This window comes from Lepidochelys kempii, chromosome 14 (assembly GCF_965140285.1).
Source record: "Lepidochelys kempii isolate rLepKem1 chromosome 14, rLepKem1.hap1, whole genome shotgun sequence".
Lineage (NCBI taxonomy): Eukaryota > Metazoa > Chordata > Testudines > Cheloniidae > Lepidochelys > Lepidochelys kempii.
The window spans coordinates 9,058,595-9,086,561 of NC_136393.1; the positions used below are offsets into that span (position 1 = coordinate 9,058,595).

Genomic DNA, 27,967 nt, shown 5'->3' on the forward strand with positions numbered 1-27,967 from the left:
TTCATTTATTAAATTACTAAGTTTAATCATTAGAGAAAGTCAGAATTAAATAGATACATATTATGGAAGTATATATATCCAATTTCCCATTCCTGAAGAAATATGAGCCTCATAAGAACACACAGAATGCAAGTTTGATTCATTGTTCTTGGTTCCATATGGTCCTCAACACTTCTCTGTCAACTGAATGCTATGAAAATTAAACTGCAGACAGTTACCATTTCTACAGTCAACATGCATTTTACAGAGTTACACACATACTTACCAACCTTTCAGTTTACCCCTCCCTCTTACCAATACTTTTACCATCTGTTACAAGTTTTGTACACGTGCTCACAGATTGATGGGCATATTTTAATGTTCTAAAAACAGTTAACTTGGTCCCATTCACTTCACTTCTTCAAAGAACATGAATTTGGGACACTTTTTAATATCAATACCTGAATGATTGTTGGTTCACAGAAGATAGATAAACTCTTAGTATGGCCTCCAAGTAATTGCCACAGTAAAATAAAAGATCCAATTGTATGTTAAAGGACAGCTATGACAATGGACCAAAAGCTCAACTTAAGATCACTTGTGTAGTAATGACAGGTCTAAAGATTCCCAGTATCCTTTCAGAAAAATCCAAATTTGCTGTGTCAAAGGAAAATGCACTTAGCTCTTTATTATTGAAACAATATTCATATTATGCTGTGGGCTATTTAATTGGCAAAAAAAAAAATCTCAGAAAGGTGGCATTTCCACCATAGCTCATTATATTAAAGCAATCGTAAAGCATTGTACTTTTTGGTAATATGAAGCACTAGAGCAGGGGTCGGCAACCTTTCGCACGCTGCCCATCAGGGTAATCCGCTGGCAGGTCGCGAGACAGTTTGTTTACGTTGACCGTCCTCAGGCACGACCCCCTCCCCCCCCGCAGCTCCCTGGGGCTGCGGTTCGCAGTTCCCAGCCAATGGGAGCTGCGGGAAGCCATGGCCAGCACATCCCTGCAGCCTGCTCCTTCCCACAGCTCCCATTGGCCAGGAACAGGGAACTGCGGCCCCAGGGAGCTGCCTGCAGATGGTCAACATAAACAAAACGTCTCGCAGCCTGCCAGCAGATTACCGACCCCTGCACTAGAGGATGGGTGTGGCAAAGGGGAGTGTTCAATACCAAATTGGGGGTACTGTGAAGTAGAAGGTTAAATAATTTCTTTTTTAGCAACCCCTGTAAGCTGACCTTACAGAATATTGCAGTCCAAAGGAACCACTTATTAACAAGGTGAGAGATTTGGTGCCACAAACAGCAACTGGATTCACAATTATTTAAAAAATATCAATTAAAAGGAAAGATTTGTGAACTTTACTACATATAGTCACTGATTTCAAAGTAAGGAATCTGTAGTTTTTACACGTGCACATAACGCCCAGTCATGTTTAGGAGTTATAGGCCAACAGATTAATTTTAAAGCCAATATAAAAGTGACCCGCCAGGTTCCCAAAAGAGAAGTCTGAACAGGCACATCACAAGTGAGAAAGTTGAAGTGCGTGTGCTGCCACTTGCAGGCAAGTGAACATTTAGTCTGAATTCCTGAGCATACAATAAGAGTCCCTGGGTGATGTGTCCTGCTAAAACTACAAAGGTTATCACAGCTCTTAAAACCAGTCAGCATGTTTTCTTCTATAACATAAAAAATTAACATGCTATTACAATTGAGAATGAATTCTTAAAACCTATGCAAGATGTTCAATTCTGAAATCAACTTGGTGGAGCTGTATATATCAGCTTATCATATTGTTATTCAGATTGTTGCTCTAATTAGGTAAATTGAGATGATGACAGTTTCAGTTTCTATTAGACTACCTCCATCCGTTGGCTTTCCTTGATCTTTAATGTGCTGTAGTTTTGGAGTTTATTTTTGTAGAGCACCTAAAAACGGTCACAGTATATTTGTGTACACATACAAAATTTTATCTTCTGAAGTTAATTTCATACAAAATACTCGAGACACTCAGGACACTGCACAACCAAAAAACATCCAAACAATTAAGTCACCTGCTTCAAATTTAAGCAGATAAAGCACACTAAGCAATACTGGAGGGGTGGAAGGAGAAAGTAAAGAGGAATATGAGGGAAAGGCAAGAAATATGGAGTAAACTAAAGTCTCTGAGGAAAACATTTGTAGGAGCTCTTTGAAGTGTAGAAAGGGGCTAAAACGGATTTCAGAGTCTAATCCCATGCACAGGGCCTACTACAGCAAATATATAAGAGTGGGGGTATTAAGTCAGGTGATATTACATATTATCTGTAAACAGAAAATTTAAGTCAAGGTTAAATTACTGCTACAGTATTAGGGGCATGAACACCCAATCCCCAATATAAGCGAATATCAAAATCCTGTATCACCAATTCACTCTGGTAAAATGACTTCTCTCGGTAGTAAGTGAATTACTGAAGAAGTGACCGTTGAATCCACATCCATGTGTCCATTAAGCTTCTCAATACTGCCAAAATGACTATCAAAACTTTTAATCCCCATTTCCGTTAATCAGGTGCTTGTAAATGCATAGTACCCCTAGGTGTAGTTAGAATCACTGTATTTTTTTTAACTGTTAAATTCTACAAATTTACTCACTACTGAAGACAGCAACATATATCCTACACAACAAAGACGTATTTACATTTAGGTGATCAAAAGACTCTCTCCTCATGTATTTAAATGGTATTTGAACACAGTATTTCAAACAGGAACATCAGGTACTTACAGATTAAACTAACCTGTACTGGCAGTGCTGTGGGATTTTTCTTCTCTACCAGTAAGTAGCAAATGCTGAAATTCTGCTGCTAGTTAACAAAAACACAAGTTGTATTAAATCAAGGAGTTTATCCATAATTGAGTTCTCATTTAAAATTTTTTTTTCAAAGCTCAATTGGTACAATGTCCCTTTTTAAAAAAAGAAATGGACTAAAGGCAGCTATAAAATTATGGTTAATTTGCCTTTAAATTTGATTCAAACTTTTCTGACTCATGTACCAGACAAGTGTAATATGATAAATACCTCTTGGACAAACCTGAATGTTAAGGGATTACAAGTTGTAGTTGCAAGAGCGACCCTGTTAAAGAGCACTCAGTGAAAATAGATTGGGTACACTTATTATTTTCTCAAATTTCACCTGCTTCACTGAGGCAATAGAGGTGAAGTTGTTTGTGAAATCAGTTTTACTTTGTCTTGGTGTGTGATTCATAAATCAGGGAACAGAGAAATGGATTCCTTTGAGTATATGTGGGCTGTTCTTAGGTATGATGAAAATTCCCACATTCAAAACCAAGAGGTTGAAGTTGGGACTAGTTAACACAGTTCTAGTAGGAACAGCAGATGTGTAATTCAATTTAAAAAGAATTACTCTTGAAATGTGATTAAAATTTATACTGATATAGCAAAAACAAAAAGGAAACCCTGAGGCAACACATACCTCATCTGACCTATCAACTTCCCTGCCACAACGTGTCTTCTCTCTACACACCCTATAAAGGAGGGGAGAGGGAAAAAATCCCATGGCCTCAAAAATCAGATTTCTTAACTTACTATTCTAGGAAGCCTGAAATGATCATCTATTACATCAAACATGAACTTATACAAGAGAATGCTACACTGTCACCAGCTGTTGGTCTTACCTTTTAATTCCTAGTCAAGACAAACCTTGAGATGAGCTCATTACCAGTGTTTTAAGATGAGTTCAGCACCATTTAAAAATGGTACTATTAAAACTAGAGTTTTCTGCTAGGGAGATAGATGGTTGGAGAAATCAAAAGAACTGGTGCACAAACTTGCAGAGAAGTGTGGAGTATCCCAGCATTCAAGATATACCATCCTACTAGATATAATTTGAATTAAGGCTGAATAAAAAGCCTGGATCTTAACAACACTACACTGTGTCTGACGACCTGAATGAAATGTGGATGTTGTAGTGGAAATCCAACTGGTAGTTCACCTTTTCCTCCTTTACTCTCGGGCTTTACGTGGGGACCATCTGGCCAATCAAGGACTGGTCAGGACTCCTGACTGTGGATCCTTCCACGCCTCTTGAGAAAAAAGTTGGGTTGAGAAGTGAGGCGCACAAATTGTAACCACCCTGAGGAGTCTGTTGTATTTCAAGTCTGTGTTGGCCAAGGGATCAAGAAATTGTGGATTAAAAGTCTGGCTCTCTTGCACAGAGGTCCTCAGTATACGTAGGTCACTTGGCCAGCAATGATGTTGCAGTTAAACTGCAGATACACTAGCAGAAACATGATACCAATATTCATTCTAGCTGTGATTATTCTTATCTACTTCCTATTCTGATGGGGTAGAGATCTGCAGAGAGCTGCCATCTGAGCAATGTATTTTTACTGAATCACAACAGTCAGATGATTAAATGTGTTTTGCACAAACACAAAAACTCAACAAGGTCTATTTCCAAAGCAACTATCCTCAGTTCTTTTCCCACTCCTAAACTAATATCTGGACAAGTTTTTATGGCAAACACGAAAATGGACCACCACTACATTTGTGGCAGAAAGAGGCCACTAAACCCACTAACTGCTTTTCTCCAGATTGGCTATCGCAATGGTTCTTAACCTGTGGCCCAATCAGCACAGAGCTGCAGCCCATGTGACATCCTCAGGGCCATACAGGTAGTACTGGATGCAGCCCACAATGGTAAATAGGTTGAGAATCACTGGGCTATAGAAAATCCTAGTTACTTTAATGCAGTGGTTCTCAAACTGTGGGTTGGGACCTCAAAGTGGGTCACGACCCCGTTTTTATGGGGTCGCCAGAGCTGGCATTAGACTTGCTGGGGTCCAGGGCTGAAGCCGAAGTCAGAGCCCCACCACCCAGGGCTGAAGCCCTCAAGCTTCGGCTTTGCCTCCTCCTCGGCCTGCCCCATCCCCGGACAGCAGGGGTCAAACTTTGGTTTTGGCTCAGGCTTCGGTCCCCCTGCCTGGGGTCATGTAGTAATTTGTCGTCAAAAGGCAGTCATGATGCAATGGAGTTTGAGAAACCCTGCTTTAGTGAAATCATTTTGAAAATAGGCACACTGGAATTAAGTATTTTCCACAGCACTTAAGGGACACCATTTAATACTAATATACAAAGTGTTCTGTATAAGGCAAACATCACAGCATTCTAAAGCATCCAAGAACTTAACGCATGGCATGTACTTTGCCACTCCTATTATTTACCTTGCATGTAACGAGAGATATGTGCAAGTTCACCTGATTTAGCAGTTTAACATTATAGCATTTCTTGTCCATGAAATATAGGTCCTTGTAGCTTTAAATGGAATAATACCTAATGCTTCCATTAGAATGTAGGAAAATAAGAGTAATATTTTAAAGTGATTCTTAAGAGCCTTTGGGAAAAGACACGGAAGCCAGAAATGGAGCAACTTTGTGACACACAGGGTATCAGTAAGTTCACACTACTTTGAATTAGGGAATTTCTTGTTTACAATTTAAGTTTTTCCTGGCAATATCCTCCTTAGATCCACACTCAAGGGTGTCAGACAAGCTTCACACTAGGAGCAAGATTTTTTTCTTCAGAACTAGATTTGTGTTCAGAGATCTTTTTGAAACACTTAAGATTGGTCAGTTGATCTAGGAGCTGAGGAAAAACTATTAAATTAAATAATGTAAAGCAGTGTGCCATTATGGGTGGTTAGAAGGAAAGCAAAGCCTCTCTACCTTTTATAGGTCATATATCACCACTGAATATTTAAAGCAAATGCAAACTGCTCTCTTGTTGCTTTCAAATTAATACATGGACATCAACTGTGGCACTGAATTAAGATAATATTGGCATGCCTGCTGAAGTCACTGAGACCTATGAACTTCAAATTTTTACTGAAATCTCAAAACGAGAAACTTTTGAAAATCAAAACTCCCTTAGAGGGAGGCAGGAACAGGGAGAAAGGGAGAAGCGAAGCTTGTGTCTGAAGACCAACTTGAGATTTCCGATACCACTTGAAATGCATTGAATTGAAAATTACAGCAAAGGAAGCTCAAATACACACAACATCCTACAGAATTATTCTGGAGTGCCACTGAGTACATCTTTCGGAAGTAGATAGCAAAGCGATTAGTCTTCCTCCAGATGAAAGTTTCTACTAGGATTCCAAGAAGTATGTTCTCAAATTTACATGAGAATAACTAGTGCAGAAAAGAAAATATCCCTACAGTGATAGGGGAGGAACGAACTACAGTACTTAGTCTCATTTCACAAGATAGATACAAGAGAATCATCAGGTTTTTTTGGCATGGTGAAGAAACATTTAAATTATATTAAGAGCATTAGCACAACAGAAATAGGAAGTGCAAGTAAGTGATTTCTCATGACCATCTTAAACTAGTATCTTCAAACAATGCAAAGGTGAAAACAAATTGATGGTTTGAGTATGACACTGAACATTTAACTGCCACAAGGAATATATGTTTATTGGATATAACCCAAGTGTGGATCAAAGAAGGATAATCATCTTTGTACAAATGTACACTATGGACAAGGGGGAGGGCATACATTAATCTACATTTGAACATTTCTACTACAAAATACACCTGAAGACTTACCAAACCAAATGCAAATATTTGGATGGAAACTATTTCGTGTCAGTCTATTAAATGGTGATATAAGGCAGACTGAATCAATAATGAATATTAAACACTAAATATCTCTGGCTCTTTTCATTAATTGAGTCTTAACAGAATGATTCAGATACCTGTAGCAACACATACAACACAGTACTTATTCAATTCTCTTCTGCAAGAAAACTCTTGCCTGTGACCAGTTTATGCAAATAAGGAGACAAGACAGTGAAGTGACCTAATAAGTGCTCTTACAACTTGAATAAATTTAGTATAAAAATGCTAGTTACTGTAGTATTGTCTTGTAGTGTTATAAATGGTAACATTAAACTGACAGAATAAGGAATATAACACAAATTGCTCAACAATTACTTGAATACAGTTAACATTCAGTGCGTAGGTCTCACAAATTTGGGCATTAGTGAGGATTAGAACTAGTTTCTGGAGCTCACCAGGAAGGATCAGAAACCCAGAAGGGGTTCAGAATGTGAGTGTGGGGAAGTTGGGCAGGAGTTCCAAAGGGGGAAAGCAACAGGGCAGAAGGAACACGTTCCACTCTTGTAGGTGACAGTCAATTGTATTAAAGACAATGTGAGCCACAACCAGACTTGTGAAAGCCATACAAGTTAACCATTACTTAAGGAAACGTTAAAGAAATTGAACGGTTTCTATGGTGCATCAAAAACTGTCTTTAAAAACTCATCTGCTGCAGCAATTTCAAATAACCTAGCAAACATTAATTTTTTTAATTTGAAAATTGTAAGAGTCAAATGCTGCCAAGAGGCAGTCAGATTACACAGGAACAAAACCTATTCTCAGGCTGAAATTGTCTAGGTATCAAATGCTTTCGCAAGAAAAAGGCAAAAGGGCAGTCCGCTCAAACAGTAATTTTAAAATTATTTAAGGATAGTAAAGTTCTCATTTTCTAAATAAGAGTACAGTTTTATCTTCAATACTGTTGATATGGTAACGGTAGTTATTAAACATGTTAAGTTACATTGAAAAATCCCTCAAAATTCGCAATGAATGCCATGATTTTAGAATACATGGTGCAATACACCAAACTTTACAATATTATGCCTTTTTAAAAAAGAGGCTGATGAAAAGGAAATCTTTCAAACTGACATTTTTGCAAAATCTACAACTTCAATTTCTCATTCCTTTTTTCTAATTACCAACTCAAATCTGTATTTCTTCTTTGCAGGGCTCTACATTAATATTTACTCTTCTGGTGTAACTTTCATGGTATAACATGTGAAAACAAAAATGTTAAGTATATCACTATATCCTTCCTTTTATGGAAAATTATTATTCAGGGTTCTATAAATACAGCTAATTTTATGCCTCCAGCTCTGACTAATATTCTTATAATTAATACTGTAGGCCTAATAACTAAACGGATTTAAAGTGTTATGATAAAATTTCTGGATTTCAAGTTAAGTAGCATTCAATACATTTCCCCAGAAAAGGCAACAGCATCACCCAACAGATGTGTTCCTATAAGCTACATGTAGTTCCATTATTAAATATTACCATCAAAAAAATAGTGCATGGAATTTGGAAAAAAGGGAAATGGCTGAAGGATAAAGGGAAAAAAGTTGCATCCACATCGATCTTAAATATCCCTTCCCCCCAACCTCTTCAAAAACACCACAGCCAATAAGTATGAATATTAATATAGAGCCCATCTACCAAAAGATTATAAAAATCCTAAATTAAATTAAATTTAGGGGCCTTCACCAAACTTGCTGCAAGTTTGGGGACATAAATATCCAACAGCCATAAAGCTGTGAAAGCCCCCAGAATGAATAAAATAAATCCCACTTGCCTCAGACTGAACAGGGCAACACTGAGACTCTGCCTCAGCCTGTCCTATGGCAGGGCTATAGGAAGAAGAAAAATTTAAATTTTAGAAAAACATAACCCAATTAAGTGAAAGACATGCATTCAAAATTAACAAAATTCCAGTGATCAAGCAAACAAAAGAAGTTACTGCCTTAGCATTTGTTTGTTAATTCCAAACTAAACCTTTTATACTTTCTGACTATTTTTGAGTTGTACGAAGTTCTGACTTTAGATTACTTCATTTGTAGCTTGATGACTGGAACACAACTCTGTTGTCTATGGGTATTTTTCCCATAACTGATGGCATTTATTGTACTAGTTCACAAAAAGTAATGTTAGGTGAAAATCCCATCAGCCACTGAAAAGTTTACCCTCACCTTAATGTCTTCTGTAGTAGCTAGACCAGTACAATTATTAAGATATTTAGTACCAGACAAAAAAAATTTAAAATAGTTTTAGAAATTGCAACACCAGCTGACAGGCTAGTTTGTTACAGTTTCAACTTCTGTCATCAGAAGTCATTATATTGCCCTTCTCACTGTGTAAACTAAACAAGTCTTGCTTTTTTTCTTTTCGTCTTGTGTTCAGAATTCTTTGGTTTCTGCAAAATAATTTCAGATTATATGCTGTACTTTATCCATTAGTTCACAGAAAAAATTAATTACCATTGACTTGAGTGCACTACACAGGTAATTTGCTCTGCAGCTCCATACACTCGAAATGAGTGCATGCACCATGCAAACCACAGAAGCAGTTGAATACTTTCTAGAAGCTTGTGTCCTCCTGTGCATGCACAGAGCAAGGGTTAATTATTCATTTTAATTATCAGATATGCATCCCATCCTCAAACATATTACCAGTATCTTGAATCTATGATCTGAAATAGAGGAGCAATGATTTGCAAAAAGAGTAAAAGCTAGTCATCAGGAAAGTCTTACTAATCATTCACCAAAGGAAAGAGTTAGTTCACTCACAGATTAGAGACCACAGAAATTAGTTACCTTTGTAAAATCTAATTTAAAAGGTAACCTCTGTGCTGAAGGGTGGTTTAACAACTCAAGAAAGAGATGATATCAAGACTCCTGGTTTATAATTTTGGCTCTTTCAATGATTTGCTGAATGATCTTGGGCAAATCACTTATTTTCTGTCTCTAAAATGGTTAGAATATGTCTACCTCACAGGAGTACCATGAGGCTATTTTAAAAATGATTTAGATCTTCTAACGAAAAATGCTTAATCTTTTGCACAAGCATTGACTTTCCTCATCTGTTTCTAAACATTTGCCTAAAAATTATTCACTAAGATGTTTTTAGTGCCTACACCAACATTTGGTTATGTAGTTTGCAAGTCAATCAACCAATCTTATTTAATCATAAATTCTCATTTCACTATGAGATATGGCATGCTAATCTTAGGGGAAGGGATTTAAATGGTTAATCCATATAAAAATTACTTTATCTGAAAGCAGCTTGTCTCCTCAGGAAACTCTACTGCAAGTCTGACACTCTGGACATAAATGAAACGGGAGGCCAGTAAGAGACAGCAAATTCTGTAAGAACATTCCCACTGAAAAAGAAGTGACAGCAACTCAAGGTAGCTGCATTACAGGTCTCCTAGTAGAGGAAACAAAACAGGGAGTGTCTACCTGAGAAATACCAAGAGCAGATAACTAAACTTTGCCAAGTATATTTGTAAGAGATTTCATCCATTCAGGTCCTGTTAGGAACAAAATAAAAGAGATCTAAATGTTTCCAACCTCTAAGTAGCCAAAATAATATTTGTGAGCTATAAAACGATGCTATCACCTAACCAGCCAAACAGTAACTATTTAAGAAATGGGAACTATTTTGGACTAAAGGACAAATAATGACAATTAGTAGAGCAGATCAAGTGAGCAATGCATGCATTAAGGTTCTTGGGTTTTGGGGTTTTTTTTGACTACTCGTCCTTGAAAAGGGGGGGTGGAATGGTGTAGAGCAGAAAATAAAAGTTTTTTAAAAAATGGATTACAGAACTACAGCAGGGGGAAGGAGGAGAGATATCCTTAGAGCATCATAAGAGCTTGAGAAAAAGCTGGAAGTTCCACAGTTTTTACAGGCTCAATACAAATATCAACCTATTGACATGAATGTTTTTAGGTGAGGTATAAAAAAAAAGTCAAACGTGTTAGGATAGCTTTAATGTTTGGGTTTTTTTGAATGATCCTTGGGATTAGAAGAAAGGAATACAGAAGACAACCAGCTTCCATCTGGAATACAACAATGGACATATTAAATTATGATCGTAGAGAAATGGAAAAGTGTGGAGGGAGGGAGGGAAAAAAAGATAACTGAAAACTCAAGGCCAGTTCATAATGCATTTCCAAGCAAATTACTGAATGAGTCTACTTATTTATTCTACATGTTAGCTGACAGATGGCCAGCAGGTAAACGGCGTCTAGTGCCTAGAAAAATGCTTCTTTATGACATCTGGAGAGCTATGGATCTTGCTTAAGATTAATACAAGTTTCTGGAGATTTGCCAGATAAATTTCTAAGTTGTTAAACCAAGGCCATATAACTAGAAATTAAGATGCCAAAGAACCTGAGACACTATATAATGAGTTCTATGGGGCCACATACTCTTCTGGAAGACAGCACAATGTTCTGGATATCTTTAATTTTAAAATTTGCAGACTGAAAAGATGGGGCACGAAAGAAAAGCAATGTGAAGTTCCTGGTACAAACCATAGCTGTAAAAAACCAAAGAACTCTCTTCCAAAAATAAGAATAAGTCACAATGCTTAGTGTTAGAAAAAAAAACAGGAAAACCTACTACACTGATGACCAAACTAGGGTAAAGGCTGCCAGCCTATGCGATGGAAAAACAAGGGAAAAGAGTATCACCACAACACAAGTGGCACAGATAAGATACAACTTATGGCTGGAACTTGTATTTAAAAGTCGATCTGCAAAGGAAAGCAACATTTGCCATTTTCTGCTTCTTGATGTTTAAAAGACCTGGAAGCCCCCCCATCACAAAAAGTGTTCTCCCCATGTTTGTATTTTTCCATTAGAAATTTAGCTCAACACTGGAAGACTAGTCAACTAAAGAAGTAAGATATATGTCGTATCAAGGAAATTAATCTGAGTAAGAAGGTAAGAGACAAATTCAGATTCAAAATTCTGATTTGTTAACTAAGTAATTAAGACACTTGGAAGAAGAGTCTCAAAGGTTCAACACCCAGGCACTTAATGGGCTGAGAAAACTTTCAATCCACAAGTCATCTTGTGTCCAACAACCACCACCACCCAGAGACAATCAGATTTGTAATTCCTTATATTTATGGTAAAAGCAGAAAACAAAATCCCATTCTTTGCACATCAGAGAGGCAAAACATGGGCCAAAGGCCTATTTTTCCTTTTTGCAGGTCACTTTCAATACAGTAGCAATAAAATCACTCACTGTGTGTCATGCACCTAAGCTTCTAGAAGTTTTCTCCTGAATGGCTCCTGAGGTTCATGCATTGATGCAGTCACACATCCAAGAAAGTTATCTGAAGAAAGAACTAACAGGATGCATCTGGCACTAGGATTTACATCAGCCAGGGGTCACAATTACATCTTGCTAACATGTGAAAGTGCCAATGTCATCTAAGATTTATTGCGGACAAGAAGAAAGGCCTATTAAAGAAACCTGTACCATTTTAAACAAATTATAAACAATAGATGAGATGTACCCTGTAACTTCATTCCTATTAATAATTTTTTTAAAAGTTAGTTAATAAGTGTACAGGTCTATGTCTACTTGCTTAGGAGACTACAACATGCAGCTAAGTGACAAAGTTCAAACAAGAATTAGAGTATATCAAAAGAGCAGCAGTAAATATGCGTTTATTACACCAATAACTACTGTGGCATGCATCTGTACAAACCTTGCAGGCAGTTGTCCACAGCTGGTCATGAATAAAAAGGCATATAAATTTTTGTCTTGTTTTATTACAATGAAGTTTATAACAGTACAGAAAAGTCACACGACCTTATTGGGTCAGTTTACTTAAACCCTGCAACAGGAGGAACGCTAAATACATTAAATATTGTTACATGTTCAGACTTTTAAATGTACAGGTAGTTGGGAATAGTTACAGCCCTCACCAAGCTAAGTTGGGGACGTGAAGTCCAACAGCACCTGAAGTGCTGTGAAGGCATCACTTTACAAATAGCAACATAATGTTACAGAACTTGCCTTTAAGATGGTATGTTCATGTAATTCCAGCGCCTTCACAATTTAACGAACCATATTTACTATACTTCACTTCTAAAAACCTAGATGAAACATGAAAAAGAAGCCATACAGTATAAATTGCAACATCAGGAAAAGTTCCTGTTTTATTATTCCAAATAAATTTTTCCCATGTAAAATAAGAATGTCCAATAGTTCCTTGCATGTGGGAAGATATTTTTTTTTAAAAGTCACAATGAAGCCTTAACTGACGGAAGCTTGGCTATATTAACAGCACAAGATGAGAAAAGGTTTAATCTCCAAACCTATTAGACTGTGTGTAGTAGCATCAGTAGCGGCCACCTTGCGACATTACAGGAGGTCTCATTCCCATTGGAGGTCGAGGAGGTCCACCTTGGTAAGGGGGCACCATTGGAGGTCCCTGACCATATGGAGGCATCCCTCCAGGAAGGTATCCTGGCATGCCTTGGTGATGAGCACCATACTGACCTATGAACAAAACATTTTAAGATGAAAGTAAAAGTATCTACTAGTTTTCTTTTTTAAAAATGTTATTTTAAAATAAAGCTATTTTAGTGGATTCAAAAGGTTAGAGACAAAGTTAAACATTAAGTTATATTTCTGTAAAAACCCATCCATTTCAAATTAACTGCTGCTTCTAGATTTAAAAAGCTTTCAGTGAACTCAAATGTATTAGGAAAAAGTGTGATTACCATGAGGAGGCATAGGAGGTCTCATTCCCTGTTGCTGTGGAGGAATTCCAGGTTGTGGTGGCATCATACCTCCAAGCGATCCAACTGATGGATTGCCCATGGATACCTGTCCTTGTCGAGGGAGATTACGTTGATATTTGGGCAACTGTGCCCTTCTCTCTTCCTAAAAATACAGCACACATACATGTTTTAACACTCCAGAAAGAGAAAGGTAGTTAAATATTAATTTAAATATTGGTGCAGAATGTCCAGGTACATAAGCCAGAATTTATAAAACTGAAATTGTTACTAAAGGTAGCTTCAAAAATAGAACTAAATTTGCTATTATAAAATTCTCAAGTATATTACCAATAGTATCTCTCTTTCCCAGGAAAGCTACCACATAGTGCAAGTTCAACTATTTCAAACTGCTATACTAATACTGTCAACTCTAATATTTTGCACATAAGGAGCCAATCCTCTCGGGGCTGAAAAAGATGAGACTCAATCTCTTTTTAATACTAAAATATGTAAAAAAAATCTCAAATGAACTGGGAATCTAAAGGACAAATCTAAGTCTAACCTGAATTCTAACCTTGCTTAGGAAAGCAGGATGCACTTTGTCTTGAGATTTTTCAGTTCTGAACTTGGAGAAGAGCATCCATATAATTGTTTTTCATATCTGTCAGGAGCACTTCACAATTGCTCAGTCTCACTCATGCCAGGCTGCCTAGCTATGTGTCTGTATCAAACAGTTAGAACTGTGCCAGATACATCAGCCTGCAGAAGTGAGAGCCAATTAAGGCAGAGCCACACTCAGGAGGGGTTATTCTTAGAGTCAATGCAACAGTTTCACCATTTATAAAGGTATGGTTACGCAGTCTTAACTCTATATTACGTTATTCACCACCTTGAAACTGAAGATATATCCCCTCACATGAATTTCTGATAAATTAATTCAACATATTTTATACTCCTGCCAGCATTAAAGTCATCCTGGGATAGAGAAAAGTATCCTGTTAACCACATAACAATTGCAATGGAAACATGAGTTGCATTGATCAACTTAAGAAAAACGGTTTTAACTTACCAGTGATATATCCTCATCTGGATGGATCAACTTACTGGTTGCACTGGTTGTTGTAAGGGTAGCAGGCTTACTTGTTATAGACGTAGCTGGTTTAGCTGCAGTACTGTTTGTTGTGCTAGTGGTTGAAGCTGTAGACTGTGTATAAGCAGGGAATGTAGGTTTGGGGGGCTCTGTGGTTGTTGCAGGTGTATTATTCAAAGGTTTGAAATCAGTACCCACTGGTCCTGGAACAGCTGCCTGAGCCTGTGAAATAAAAAATTAATCAGTAGAAATACTTACTTTTTAAAATAAGACTCATTTACCTGTTTGATATCTGAAACTTTCCAGTAAGATACACAATTAAAATAAGCTAGTCCAAAGTAATGTTCAGCCTCATCACATAATACTAAAGCAACTGAAAACAAAGACAAAATAAAACCTAGTGCACACACTGTAAGAGTCTAGATGTTGCAGGTCAAAAGCAATAGCTAAAACAAAGGTACAAAATAAAAATTGCATATATATTCTGCTGACTTTCTTGCATAATTTCACCCAAAACATTCAATTTAATACATAAATCCTTTACGGACCACTCTGCTTTAGTAAAGACAAGCTATGCTGAAGTGAATTTCTATTTCTGTTATTACAATTAGTGTACTTTAGCAATCATTAGTGAATACAACTCCAAGTGTTAGCATTCATTAATGAAATTAGATGTTTTGAAAATCTTGGCTTTAACTAAACCTTTCAGCATAAGATGTCTAACATGTCAGACTTTAAAAATTTAAATTAATTTTGAAGCAGTCTCTCCATAACAAAAACACTGCAATAGTCTTGCAAAGGTCTTTTAAATATCTGTCTACAGCTCTTCCTGAAATTTTAGTCTCATTAATGATTAAAGTGAAAACAAATTTGAGGTCCACTGTGAAACACAAGAGGCTGGAGTCAATACTGTCTGTGCTTAAATTAAATTAGAGACAAGACAACTTTGCTTTAAAAGTAAAATACTACAAAAATGAGTTTCACTTGAGAGAATGCTTTGGCAGTAGCCAGCATACATTTTCAAGTCTCCATTCAACCTTCTAACTGAAGCCAAATGTTTCAATTTTAGAACATAATGCAAATTAGAGTTTCCCTATATTAAGATTAAACAGCATGAACTAAAAAGGTTTCACCATGCATCAAGCTAACCACTGCCCACTAAAATGCATTTTGCTGCTTTCATGCTTTTTTAACCCTTCAGAACCAGGACGTAGTATTTCTCATTTCTTCCCATTATCCAAGAGAAATTGAACACTTCGAAATGTGTATTCCTACAAGATGTAATATACAATTAAGGATTTTGTAGTTTTACCAGCTAAACATAATCAGGAATATAACAGCAATTATCTGAAGATGTTTAGGCAGACAATTTCAGATTTACATAACGGTCCAAAGGGTTAAGTTGCAAAGCAATTCCTTTTTTAAAACTGCAACTTCCTGCGTACTTGTGCTGTGCTAGGAAACAGAGCTTTAGAAGATGCTGACAGATTTTCTGAATTGGATGAAGCTGTACTTGAACTTGTGACAGGTGTCCCCATCTGTAGCATAAAAGAAAGGAAACAGTGAACAGTCTCCAAACAATTGGGTGGAAAATATCCATATGGAAGGATCTCTTATCCAAGGGACGAATTTTTGTAAATGATTATCTTCCATGCAGAAGTCCAAAATGCAAAAAGGACATTATGAAAGTTTCTGCAACATACTTGAAAGCAAGTAAAGAATTAAGGATGTATTCATTTACAACAAATGGCAATGGTCACAAGCCTTAAAAAAGAAAAAAAAAAAAAATCAAGAGGCCACAAGTTGAAATCCTGCTTAAAACAAACCATGACAAGACTTGTGCATTGTGAACTTTAGTGAAAGTTTTGAGAAGTCAAATCTCCATCTGCTGACAGGAAAAAAGTTCAGCCAACCATTCCCCTCCATAAGGGAAGTAATGTCAGAGTGCTTTGTCCATCCCCCACTGCCCCACATCCGCTGATAGAAGTTATACCTAGTTCCTGGGCTGCTATAAGACACTGAAGACAGGGGAAATAAAAAGTGAATAAAAATCCTTTTAAAAAATCAGCAGCCTAGTGTTAAACTGCATTACAATAAAGAGTCAAAACAGGTGAGAAGTTTTATCAATTACTTTTGTAGTATCTTCAATGAGAAGTACTAACAGTCACAATGATTTAATTTTATAGTCCATTGTAAGGGACAAGACTAGATAGTTAAGATTCCAGAGTCTCTGAAGGTCACCTTACCTGTCCTGCACTGGGGAAAAGTGGTTTTGTAACTGGAGGCTGTGGGGAGGGTGCTGCTACAGCAGGAGCTGGAGGTCTATTAAGAATGCCTGGTGCTGTCACAGGCTGTGCTTGTGTCATGGGAGGCATACCAGGACGAGGACCAACAGGTGGTGGCATACCTATGAAAATAGGAAAGAATCTGTAATAAAAACTCAAGCACAGGTGAACAGAAATATTCCTTCTGAGTACACTATTCCAGAATGTTTTAAAAACAATATGTGCAGTCTTGACATAGATAAGCCTGTAATGTCAATGTACATTTTATCAGCTTGTAGAGACAGCTGTTTTAGATAGTCACAAATTAAACACATATGCATGTATAATATAAATTAACACACTTACTTATAAGAAAGACTGAAGTTTTGTCACCTCCACCTTACAATTACAGATTCAATTTTGAGACACAGGGAAAGGACAGACAGGAGCTTAGGTACTCCTCCACCCCCCCAACACAGTTGTACAAGTTCTTTCCTTTTAACTCCACATGCAATTCAGAGAACCTGTGTAAGATTCACTAACTAAACCTAAGCTGCCAACTGCGTGATAAGGCTGCTACGAAGCCTGGACAAACTGTTTGTCATTAGTGGAGAATGAACTTTATGGGGCTGGTAGCAAAGTGTTAACTCAGATCAGGCTGTGACTGATTGCTCTGCAGAGGACATGGAAATGGCGCCCTCAGACAGCCAATATTGCAGACTATTAAAAGACCAGGTAAGGCAATCAGAAACATAATTCTTCTGACGGTAGACATATTATACGTAAAAGACCTTTAAATTAAGCAACTTAACTCACTTGCAATACTTAGTAGTTTAAAAAAAAAAAAAGATTTAACCAAACTACTTTTGGACATGTGATTGCCATGGAAGGTTCTCCTAAAACGGTTAGTACAGTTAACAGATGCCCACAATACTGGTTACAAGCGAAACAAGAGAAAGGCTATGAAGCAGTTTTTAAAATCTTATAGTTATGATTTAAAGCAAAGCAACGCTTCAACACAAAGAAACACATTAAAATACTCGATCACCTAAACAAAAAGTCTGGAGAAAATTTGTTGTGTAAAATATAAAGCTTCCTGAAATAAGACAAAAGGGCTCCCCCAAACATAGTGTAATACAGTCAATTCTGGACAGGAATAAACTTATTTTATACAATCTACCTAATGGGTGTGAATCTTCCAGCCTACTCAGTTGAGTTTAGGATCGCAGGTGAGTTTAAGACTGCACCAATTTCAGCCAGCTGTCAGTAACAGCAGTCAAAACAGCGATTTTCTCTTTTCTAGGATCCTGAAGTACCAGTCAGCTGCTTTTCACAGCTGTTTCAGTGTTTAAAAGCTTGAGAGAAAGGATAATGAAAGAGGAAAAACAACTCTCCACATTTTCCCTCTCCAACAAATAAAAGTGTACTATTTAAAAATGTTAGTTTGCCACCAAATTCTACCCTTTATCTTTGTGGAAAGCCACTACTGAATTCTAGAAATCTAGTATGAAGTATGGGTAGCATACAGCCCGACTTTTAATCATATGAACCCAAGAACCCCAAGTTAAATAAAAGATATAATTTAGCTCACCACAGTATGAGTTCGACATCACTGACCTACCTGGTGGCATACCAGGCATAAGAGGTGGTATTCCTGGCCCAGGAGGCATCATTCCACCCATTGGCATCATCCTATTAAAATATAAAATAGAGACTAATATGAACACTAATGATCTCCTATTGAGACTATTGGCACACACTAATATTAAGCTAAAGGTGTTGCAAGTAACCTAGTTATTTCCACCAACAGAGGAATTCAAGTCATCTTGACTCAGTAGACAAACCAGTCCCCAATAAAAGAGGTTCCACTGTCAACAGGAAGAGAAACAGTTTTCATGTGGGACTCAATTCCTTAAGGTGACATCAATCAGATTTAATATCAGACTGCCAGGCCTAGTCTCTCCATTAAAAAGGTACTCCAGCATGTCCTTTTCAATTAATTGGCTCAGCTTCAGTGTAAGTGGCCTACTAATAAATTGTATACCAAGTGTAATGCTAAGCTAATTAGTACCCCACTAACAAAATGCCCAAGGAAATTTGTTTAAATCATGCTGTTACACTACCCCTCATTTTTTAAAGACTCCAGGATAACATAAATAACAGTCTAACCTTGAACAATGTGTAAAGAGACAGAGTCAACTTGAAATCAAGTTAGTTATACAAAATATTAGTCAGAAGTTTCAGGTAGTACATATGTCTGAGGTCTCAGGCCAATTTTTGTGAATACACAGCCACATCTTCCTATTTTAAAAAAAAGTTTCTGCTTCCAACGTTGTCTGACAGACAACCAAACAGGTAAAGATGACTACATAAAGTTCCGTCAAATGTACTGAAGAAGGAAACATCAGAAAATCAGTTTACAGTAATTCTGGCTATGCTTTGAACAGCAGAATTTGATTGTGCCTATCTAAGGTCATGGCTTTTTCTCTGTTCTAAGAATAAATTCCTCTCACCTACTGGATATGGTTGAAGTTTCCTCCAATATGGAACACTGGTATCCCAATGGCCCCTCCTACCATCTGTAGCTGCTAAACTCCATTAAAATAAGCTAAAAAGACATTAAATACTGTCCTAATATTACTTTTCAAGGTAAGCAATTTAGTTACCACAGGATTTTATTAAATGGGAGGCAAGGTTTCCACAAGATACCATATGAAGAATGAGGATTCTTAAACTAGAAACACCTGCAACCAGGCTAGGGAAAGTAGTGAAGGCACCCCACAGCATCCAAAGATTCTCTCAGGAACTCTTGGATAAGGGAGGCCCTCCTACTGTTACCATGAAGATGCACTTACAAGAAACAGCAGGGATATTATGTAATGAAATGGACATTTGTTTCTTAGAATCTGAAAAGAACAGGGCTAAAGTACAGTAAGTTAGAACATATTATTTCATTGGCCAAGGCTAGTCTTACTTATCCTGATGTTCCCTTATTTTAAAAAAAAGAACGAGTGGAAATCTGTTTTAGGTTAAGTTAGGCTTTAAACTGGTAACAATGTAAAGTCATAACTACAATCTATAAGATTGTAATTGGTTTGATAGACTAGTGCAGTTTTTTGGCAAATTATGTTCCTTACTATATGGCATAGCATCCATCCAGATTAAAATTTGACAAAGAGCTTTAAGTGCCACTCAGACTAAAAACCAGGGAAAATTGGCAATGTCCTGATGGCAGAATGAAATCCTTCAAGCTATACATTTCAAAACCAAACAGAAAAACACCCACGTAGAATGTAACTGCAATAATCAGACTGATCACCACAGTTTTTTTCTAATTAAAAAATTGTACATGACATTAAGCAGGTTGCTTAAGCTATATATCAATGAATCCTCACTGAAATGTTTTCATTAAAAAAAAAAAAAAAAAAATTAACCACCCACTACTCACAGGGATTGACCAAATGAGGCTGAAGACTGCTGCAAAATGAAAGGTGAAGTAGGAAACAAGACAGCTATTGCAATGTTATCTCCCTTTGTTTTGTCTTATAGATCCAGATGGAGATCCCTTATTATTCTTAACAATGAAAACCTCAAACTGTGCACTACACAAAACCTAGTTACGGAACACTAAAATATTGAGAGGGGCTCAATATGACACGTTTCATTTGACATAAAATGGCATAATGAATGTACCTAAATTACATTATTAATTAGATGCTTACATGTTTTCACCGCAAAATGACTGCATGTACTTTCTCTGTTGATGTAATCTGTGAAAATGTATGACAAAAATCAAAAAATCTACCTGTGATTTTCCAAACACATTGTGATAGGGTGTTATGTGTCAACCCCATTAACAATTTAAAAACTCATCTGTACACTCTACAACCAGTCTGTGTAAATCTCATTTAACAAAATCTTAAACTGACTAACAAGCTTGTTCCTGGTTGGATCCACAACTGATGAAAACAAGAGATAACCTTTGATACAATAATGTATATACTCAACACAAAATTTGACAATGGGTTCATGGAAGGGTTTAAACCAGCAAGTCAAGATTTTACATCCAATTATATTAACTGGGGGGTGGGAGGAAGAGGAGCAACACCACCACCACCACCACCACATTTGCACATGACCTGCTAAATTTTTGTGACATTTTGACGTTGTGGTATAACCTTCCAGGCCCTATGTTAACTTTAAAATTAACTCAAGTTTATAAACCCCCCAAAGTTCCACAGAGATTTTGATTTTTTCTAAAACAGTTCAGAGCCGCTAATGATAGATTTAGATAGCAAACTGCTAGTGTGCAAAAACCACTGCATGAACATAGGCCAACTGATTAAGCCTACATTTTTACTCACCCAGGTGGCATTCCTGGCATAACTGGAGGCATTCCTGGCATCATTGGTGGAACACCTGCCATCAAGGGTGGTATACCTTTAAATTGAAAGTAATTTTTAGATGAGTAATAGATTTATCAGTGTGACACTTCAGACACAAACAAGACTGGATCAACTATTTGTATACAAGCTTTAGAGAAAAATCCTTTTTAACACTGCTTGAAGATATATTTTGCATGAGTTTTCAAGGATGGGGGCAGGTATCATCACTACATTTGGACACGTGATCAGAAAACTGATTTTCTATCACTAAGGGATAGACGCTCTTCCTCTTTATATAAGTGTATACATAATCCCAAAGCACTCAATAGTCTTAAATGTAATTCTCCTCGTAACACTTCTGTGAAGTAGGGAAGTATTCGTTTCCCACCTGTAGGGCACAGCAAGGCTAAAGGACTTCCCCCAAGGTGACACAAGAAGTCTGTAGCAGAGCAGGGAACTGAACCCAGGTTTCCCAAGTCTTAGGCTAGTGGTCTAAGCACTTACAAACTAGGCTCCCTCACTAGGGCATTTTCTCTCCTTGATAGAGCAACTGCTTCCCTAAATGGCAGTTTCCAACCTCAGTGAAATTCTTAAATGGCATCAGGAGACAGGCTAATGAAAGCTTCTCCGATATAGCAGATGTAGGTATGTTCATCACTTTTAGTGTCAAAAAGTCAATTTATATAGTATATAAAAGCAGAAAACTATCAAGGGTAACACAGGTAGGCAATGTGGACAAAAAACCCTGTCTAAGGAATGGAAGTGCAAAATGATGAACAAATTATAGACTCATTAAAAATCTGGAATAGGAATATGTTTAAATACAAAAACTACATTTGGTCATGTTAGAATTGAAACTCAACTAGGCTTTTAAGTGAATAGACACAAAATTAATCCCTTTATTGCTACTACTTGGAAGGATTTTTTGGAATAAGTTACTCACAACAGAAAGACTATCCTGTCATTAAATAAAAAGAACCTATCAGTGACATTTAGCTTTTCATGTTTATGGATTGTAACAGGTCAGAAGCCAGCCAGTCCTGTTCAATTTATAAGACCCACCTGAGAAGGAGATAGGTGTTTTCTACAAAGGGCTGAGAGGGCTCAGTTGAAGGGGAACTACAGAAAGAAGTCTGGCTCATGTGACTCCCCTGGAGCAGAGAGAGAGGGAAGCAGAATGAAAGGCTTCTGGGCCCCAGCAGCCTGCACTGATTGTGAGTGTGTTACGTTGTGAGCTGTGTTTGAACTAATGAAACAGTGCCCTGGAAGAAGGGCCTGAAGGACTCTGGGAGTGGCAGTGAGCTCCTCCTGGGAAGGCTGGGAGAACCACAGGCAGGTAATTGGCCCAGGAACTGAAGGGGAAACAGAGGCAGTAGCTAGCCTGAAGCTAGACCAGAAAGGTGGCATTATGACCATTTTTCCTTGATTGGTACCTCACTTCAGCAATCCTTTTAGCACTATTGTGACATTTCTTAATGTTGTATTTTTTTCAAGAAAGAAGATGTCAAGACATGACTGATGCTTAAGCACAGCTAAGTTATACTGTCATATCTAACAGTGTTGGGAAGGTGACAGACCATCATCCTAGCGTTAAAGTAGCATCTCAATGAAAGTATTTGGTTTTTCCATGTTAGCTTTAAAAGCTTATGTTACCTGGGGGTATTCCTGGTGCACCTGGCACAGGAGGCAATCCCGGTTGTGCCATTGGGGGCATGTATCCCTGTTGCGGCTGTACTGGTTGTGGCTGAAATGAAGTTGAAGCTGTAGATTCATCATCATCATACTCATCAGAATCATCTTGTTGTTTCTTCTTCTGGCTCTCTGCTAAAGAAATGTAATGAACACTGTCAGATAAAGAACAACACAAATCTACAGCGTTTAAGAGCACAGGATTTCATCTACTACCTAGGTGTTCTAATTTGAAACTAACTTTTAAACCACCTTGCTGGTAATTTGCAACTATGTATTTAAGGAAGGAAGGAAGGAAAAATTTTACATAACCCTTCCTCCCTTGTGTTATATGTGTGTATGAGTTGGTAAAGTGGGGCAAGAAACCCTACCAGGATTATTCTTAAGAACTGCCACCTAGGTCTGCATGCCACAGCTTAATCTACACAGTAGGGGGAGGCTAGAACACCAGGGAAGTTCACAAAGGCATTCTTAGCATCCAAGAAGTCCAAACCTCTATTCTATTTATGCTGTTTTTCTTCTATCCACCCTCAAGTCACAGTTCCTGCTATGTAACAGGATAATCCTTTTCCAGACGGGTACTTGCCAAAGCAGTTACCTTTGGCTAGGAGAAAATATCATTAGTCACTTAAGTTGCCAGCAAAGCCTACCAAAGTAGTTACAGAATGTATCAACTTCTCTAGCTGAACCAAAATCACTGATGATATTCCTTACCTCCACTACCTAAAGAGCAAGGCAGCTCCACTAATCAAATCTGAATGGCAATGTAAAACCCAGGCCACTAAGGATTTTCCTTCAAACAAATCCTGTTGCTAAACTATTTCCTCAGGACCAGCTTTAAGTCTATATTTAAAGTATTTACTTTCACAGAGCACGAATCCCAACTATTACAATTTTATGGTTTAAACAGAGCTCTGTAAGACACTGCATTTCAGGATCAAAACAGGGCCACTGTAACATTTTAGTTTCACTACTACAGAAATGCAATTTATACATTCATTAAATATTACTTACACCTATGTCATTCATAGTAAATAGGGATAAAGCTATGCACCTCTTTATAGGCTCTAATCTAGTTAACATATTATGGTGAAAATATGATGTAAGTAACTAAACATTCAAGTTTACCCTGAGTTTTTTGTTCAAGTAACCGTCTCCTTTCATCCATGTCTTTTTCTGGAATGCCCTCCATACCATAGATTTCCAGTTCAATGTCCGTTCTTCCAGGAATAGCATTTGGAACAGCATCTATTGTTTCTTTATGCACCTAAACCAAAAAAGTTAGATTCCTTTATTGCAATCAGCTAAGATTTTTGTGACTGATAACATTACTTCTACAGGTTTCAGAGTAACAACCATGTTAGTCTGTATTCGCAAAAAGAAAAGGAGGACTTGTGGCACCTTAGAGACTAACCAATTTATTTGAGCATGAGCTTTCGTGAGTTACAGCTCACTTCATCGGATGCATACTGTGGAAAGTGTAGATCTTTTTATATACACACAAAGCATGAAAAAATACCTCCTCCCACCCCACTCTCCTGCTGGTAATAGCTTATCTAAAGTGACCACTCTCCTTACAATGTGTATGATAATCAAGGTGGGCCATTTCCAGCACCTTGATTATCATACACATTGTAAGGAGAGTGGTCACTTTAGATAAGCTATTACCAGCAGGAGAGTGGGGTGGCAGGAGGTATTGTTTCATGCTTTGTGTGTATATAATAAGATCTTCTACACTTTCCACAGTATGCATCCGATGAAGTGAGCTGTAGCTCACGAAAGCTTATGCTCAAATAAATTGGTTAGTCTCTAAGGTGCCACAAGTAGTCCTTTTCTTATTACTTCTACAGGCAGTGTCAAATCTTACAGATTATTCTGCTAAGGCTATCCATTTTGTCACCTCAACTCAAAACCATAACAAATGCACATATGTTTAGTTAAATAATAATTTTCCTTTTAAAATCTGTAACTAACATCTACTGGCAATGTCTCTCCCAAACAGCTGCAATTTGTGTTGGCCCCTACATGAAAGTGTTTTGAGCAATTTGTTCCATTACATTTATAATACATTTAACGCTTTTTACTCTGTATCAGATTGCTCAATAACCTAACTTTTGGGGGAGGGGAAAGATGTGTCCAGTCATACTTTCACAAGGAAAAGAAGTGTCTTTTAAACTAAGGGATGCTGCTAAAGATGGGCATGTGCTACTGTACATTATTCACAGTTTAGCTTAGATAAGAACTACATGGTTTATCCCTTTTTTTAATACTACTTTAACTGTCTTTGTAAATACAGCCTCATGAAGAAAAATTTTAGTCTTTGGCTTGGTCTACACTTAAAAGTTAGGTTGACATAGCAACATCTGTCAGGGATGTGAAAAAAACACATCCCCGATGGACACAGTTATGTCGACTTACCCCCAGTGTAGACGCAGCTATGTTGATGGCTACCATCATTTGGAGACTTGGTATTCCTATACGGATGGAAAAACCCATCAGTCAGCACAGGCTCTGTCTACACTATGGAGTCATGCCAGCATTATGCAATGTAGCTATACTGGTATAGTCTCTGTAGTTTAAACATATCCAGTAATAGGTTCAGACTAAGAAGTGCATTTTCCCTTGTCAATATAAACTACACAGATGCTAAAGCCATTTTAGGAACTTGTTTTCTGGATTTAAAACCAACTAATACATCCTCCCCAATGTCAAGTGTGAATGAAAGGCCAAGATGATCTGTTTAATCTATATGCTATCATGTACATTTGTGACAGCATTACTAAAACCAGTGAGTTTATAAAAAGGGATGTATGTTCTTGTATTAGAAATAGAGGAGAGAGACATCAATGTTTCCTAAACAAGGCAACTGTAGCAAAGTTTTATTTGAGATTCTAGCAGTAATAAACAAATAATCTTAAAAAAGTTTTTAATGCAGTATCACTCTAGGGACAAACTGAACATGAGGCAAGTTATGCATATATTTAAAAAAAGCCTTACCTGCATACAATGTATAGCTAAACCAGGTCCTGTATACAGTTTCTTATGACATATATGGCATTTAAAGTGCTTTGCTTTTTGATGCTGTATAAGGATTTTCTCATCATCAAAATCCCTGTTGCAATACCTATTCAAGATTATTAAGGACATTCTGAAGCTTTAAGATTTTTGTATCAAACAGCTTAAAGGAATGGCAACAGGGAAAAAACCAGGGGAGTTAGATCAAGTGTAATACAATTCTGTCAAAAGATGAATTTAAAACGGTGGCTAGGAAACAAAATTTTGGCTGCAGCAAATTGAACTGATCTTTAATGCTGCCTTCAGAGCAGCAGTCAATCCTTTAGGAGACTGAGGGAAGCACCAAGTCTCATTAAATACCAAGGTTTCTCTGATTGTTGTATGCAGCGTAGTTGTAGCCCTGTTGGTCACACAAGGCGAGTGAGGTCTCTCTAAAGTTTCTCTAAGACAGTTTTACGGCCTCTCCCTGCAGAGATGAAGATTTTTTCCATCTCCACGAATCCACACTGTCCCAGCTAGCAGCAGCTTGCTGCGGACAGTGTCATCTATTCCTGCGGAGACTCCTCCGCTCACCCACTACCGCAGGCTCGCTAGGAGCTCGGTGGAGCTGGCGGGGAGGGAATACCAGGACACAAACACCACCCAGCTGAAATTCCAAACAAGGCGGTCGGGAGGCAGAAGGAGCAGGCCGCGTCCCGCAGCGCAGGGAGAGGGGAGAAAGGGAGAGAAAAGCCCGAGCCCAGGCCGCCTCCTGGTGAGGGAAGGAGAGCGCGGGGCGACTCCCGGTGAAGGACCGGGGGGGGGGGGGGGGCGGAAGGAGAGCCTGAGTCACAGGCAGTGAAAAAATGGAGGAAGAAGAAATTGAGCGAGTGCGGAGCATCCCGGCCAGGAGATTTGGGGGGGGGGGGAGCAGAGACTAGGCCACGTTCCGGGGTAACAGAGACCAGGCCGCGCTCTCCCTTTTACCCCCACCCAGTCCCGGCCGGGAAGCCATCCCGTTCTGTGGCAAAGGATATCAGCACCAGGGCTTCAGCTGCTTCTTCTTCTTCCGGCCCATCGCGGTGGCGCTACCGAACGAGAGAAAGGCGAGAAGCAGGCACCAGCCGGAGGCCTTCCAGCGGCCTCTCGTAGGAAGACAAAATGGCCGCGCCGCTTCCTCCTGCCGCCGCCTCCAAGCCCTGGGCTTCCCAGGATGCACAGCAGCAGCCGCCGCGACGGGGCTGTCACGTGACGTCCACCAGGCGCCCTTTGCTTCTGAGTCTCCTAACAAACACCGCGATTGCTGACGGCCGCCATTTTGTTTCAACCTCCTTTCACGTCCCGCCTAGGGGCGTAGAACCCTCTGTCATGACGCCCTGGTGGCCACAGGGAGCTGATAAGGGTGAGGAGGGAAGGGATTCGGATACCCGCCAGCGAAGAGGTTTAAGGTGCCCACAGGCTTGTTGGACAGGACAGACTGTGCCATTGTGATGTGGCGTCTGTGTGTCACTAGGCAACATCTGCAGGTGCCTGCAGACCCCTATCTGCTGACAAAACAGCACTCCAGAACATCACCACAACCTCATTGCACAGCAGCACCACAGCTTCATTGCAAGGCATCACCATGGTAGCCTGCCACAACCAAAACAGTCCTTTCCCCTGAAAAAATCATCCCCGTCCTCAGGGGTGTTCCGACACCAACACCTCAGGTCAGGCCCTTAACTAAACAAAAACATCATCCCTTCCTCTCAAATGTCAGCACAGCATCACCACATGCCTTCCCCAGGCCGATGCACTGTGTGGTGGCGCTGAGGGAAAACGCCATTGTGTCCCCTCAAAATATCAACACAATGTCATGTAGCCTTACTGCACTGATGCACTGTGTCATGGCACTAAGGCAAAACGGGTGGAATCTCGTCCCCTCAAAACAAGGCCTAAGTGGCAAACCTGACAGTCCCAGCACAGAGACCAATGAATGAACTATAGAGACTGAACCATCATAGTCACCAAAAGAGGTGGTCACACCAAACTTGTCCTTGAGGCATATTGGCTGAGCTGTTTGGAGAAGCTTGAATCATAGAATATCAGGGTTGCAAGGGACCTCAGGAGGTCATCTAGTCAAACCCCACCCTGCTTAAAGCAGGACCAATCCCCCAATTTTT

General features: G+C 38.5%; 1 protein-coding gene across 12 annotated transcripts; it reads right to left on the reverse strand.

Annotated features, from left to right (window-relative positions):
- Nucleotides 1–27,124, reverse strand: ZNF207 (zinc finger protein 207). Of its 12 annotated transcripts, none has more exons than XR_012154966.1 (15): nt 26,843–27,124; nt 25,809–25,935; nt 23,940–24,078; nt 22,776–22,946; nt 21,102–21,177; nt 20,460–20,507; nt 18,329–18,429; nt 16,720–16,880; nt 15,919–16,011; nt 14,453–14,695; nt 13,384–13,546; nt 12,674–13,159; nt 8,433–8,487; nt 2,761–2,823; nt 1–190 (listed from the first exon to the last, which is right to left on the reverse strand). XR_012154966.1 is itself a non-coding variant. In XM_073311953.1 (13 exons), the coding sequence occupies exons 1-12, from the start codon at nt 26,881–26,883 to the stop codon at nt 12,999–13,001; spliced, it is 1,524 nt and encodes a 507-aa protein (XP_073168054.1). In that variant the 5' UTR covers nt 26,884–27,124; the 3' UTR covers nt 12,306–12,753; nt 12,976–12,998. The 12 variants fall into 12 exon arrangements, 8 of the variants coding, with proteins under 8 accessions (XP_073168054.1, XP_073168056.1, XP_073168053.1 ...); XR_012154965.1 differs by having other exon boundaries at nt 2,761–2,826; XR_012154964.2 differs by having other exon boundaries at nt 1–2,823.
- Between the last annotated feature and the right edge of the window lie 843 nt (nt 27,125–27,967).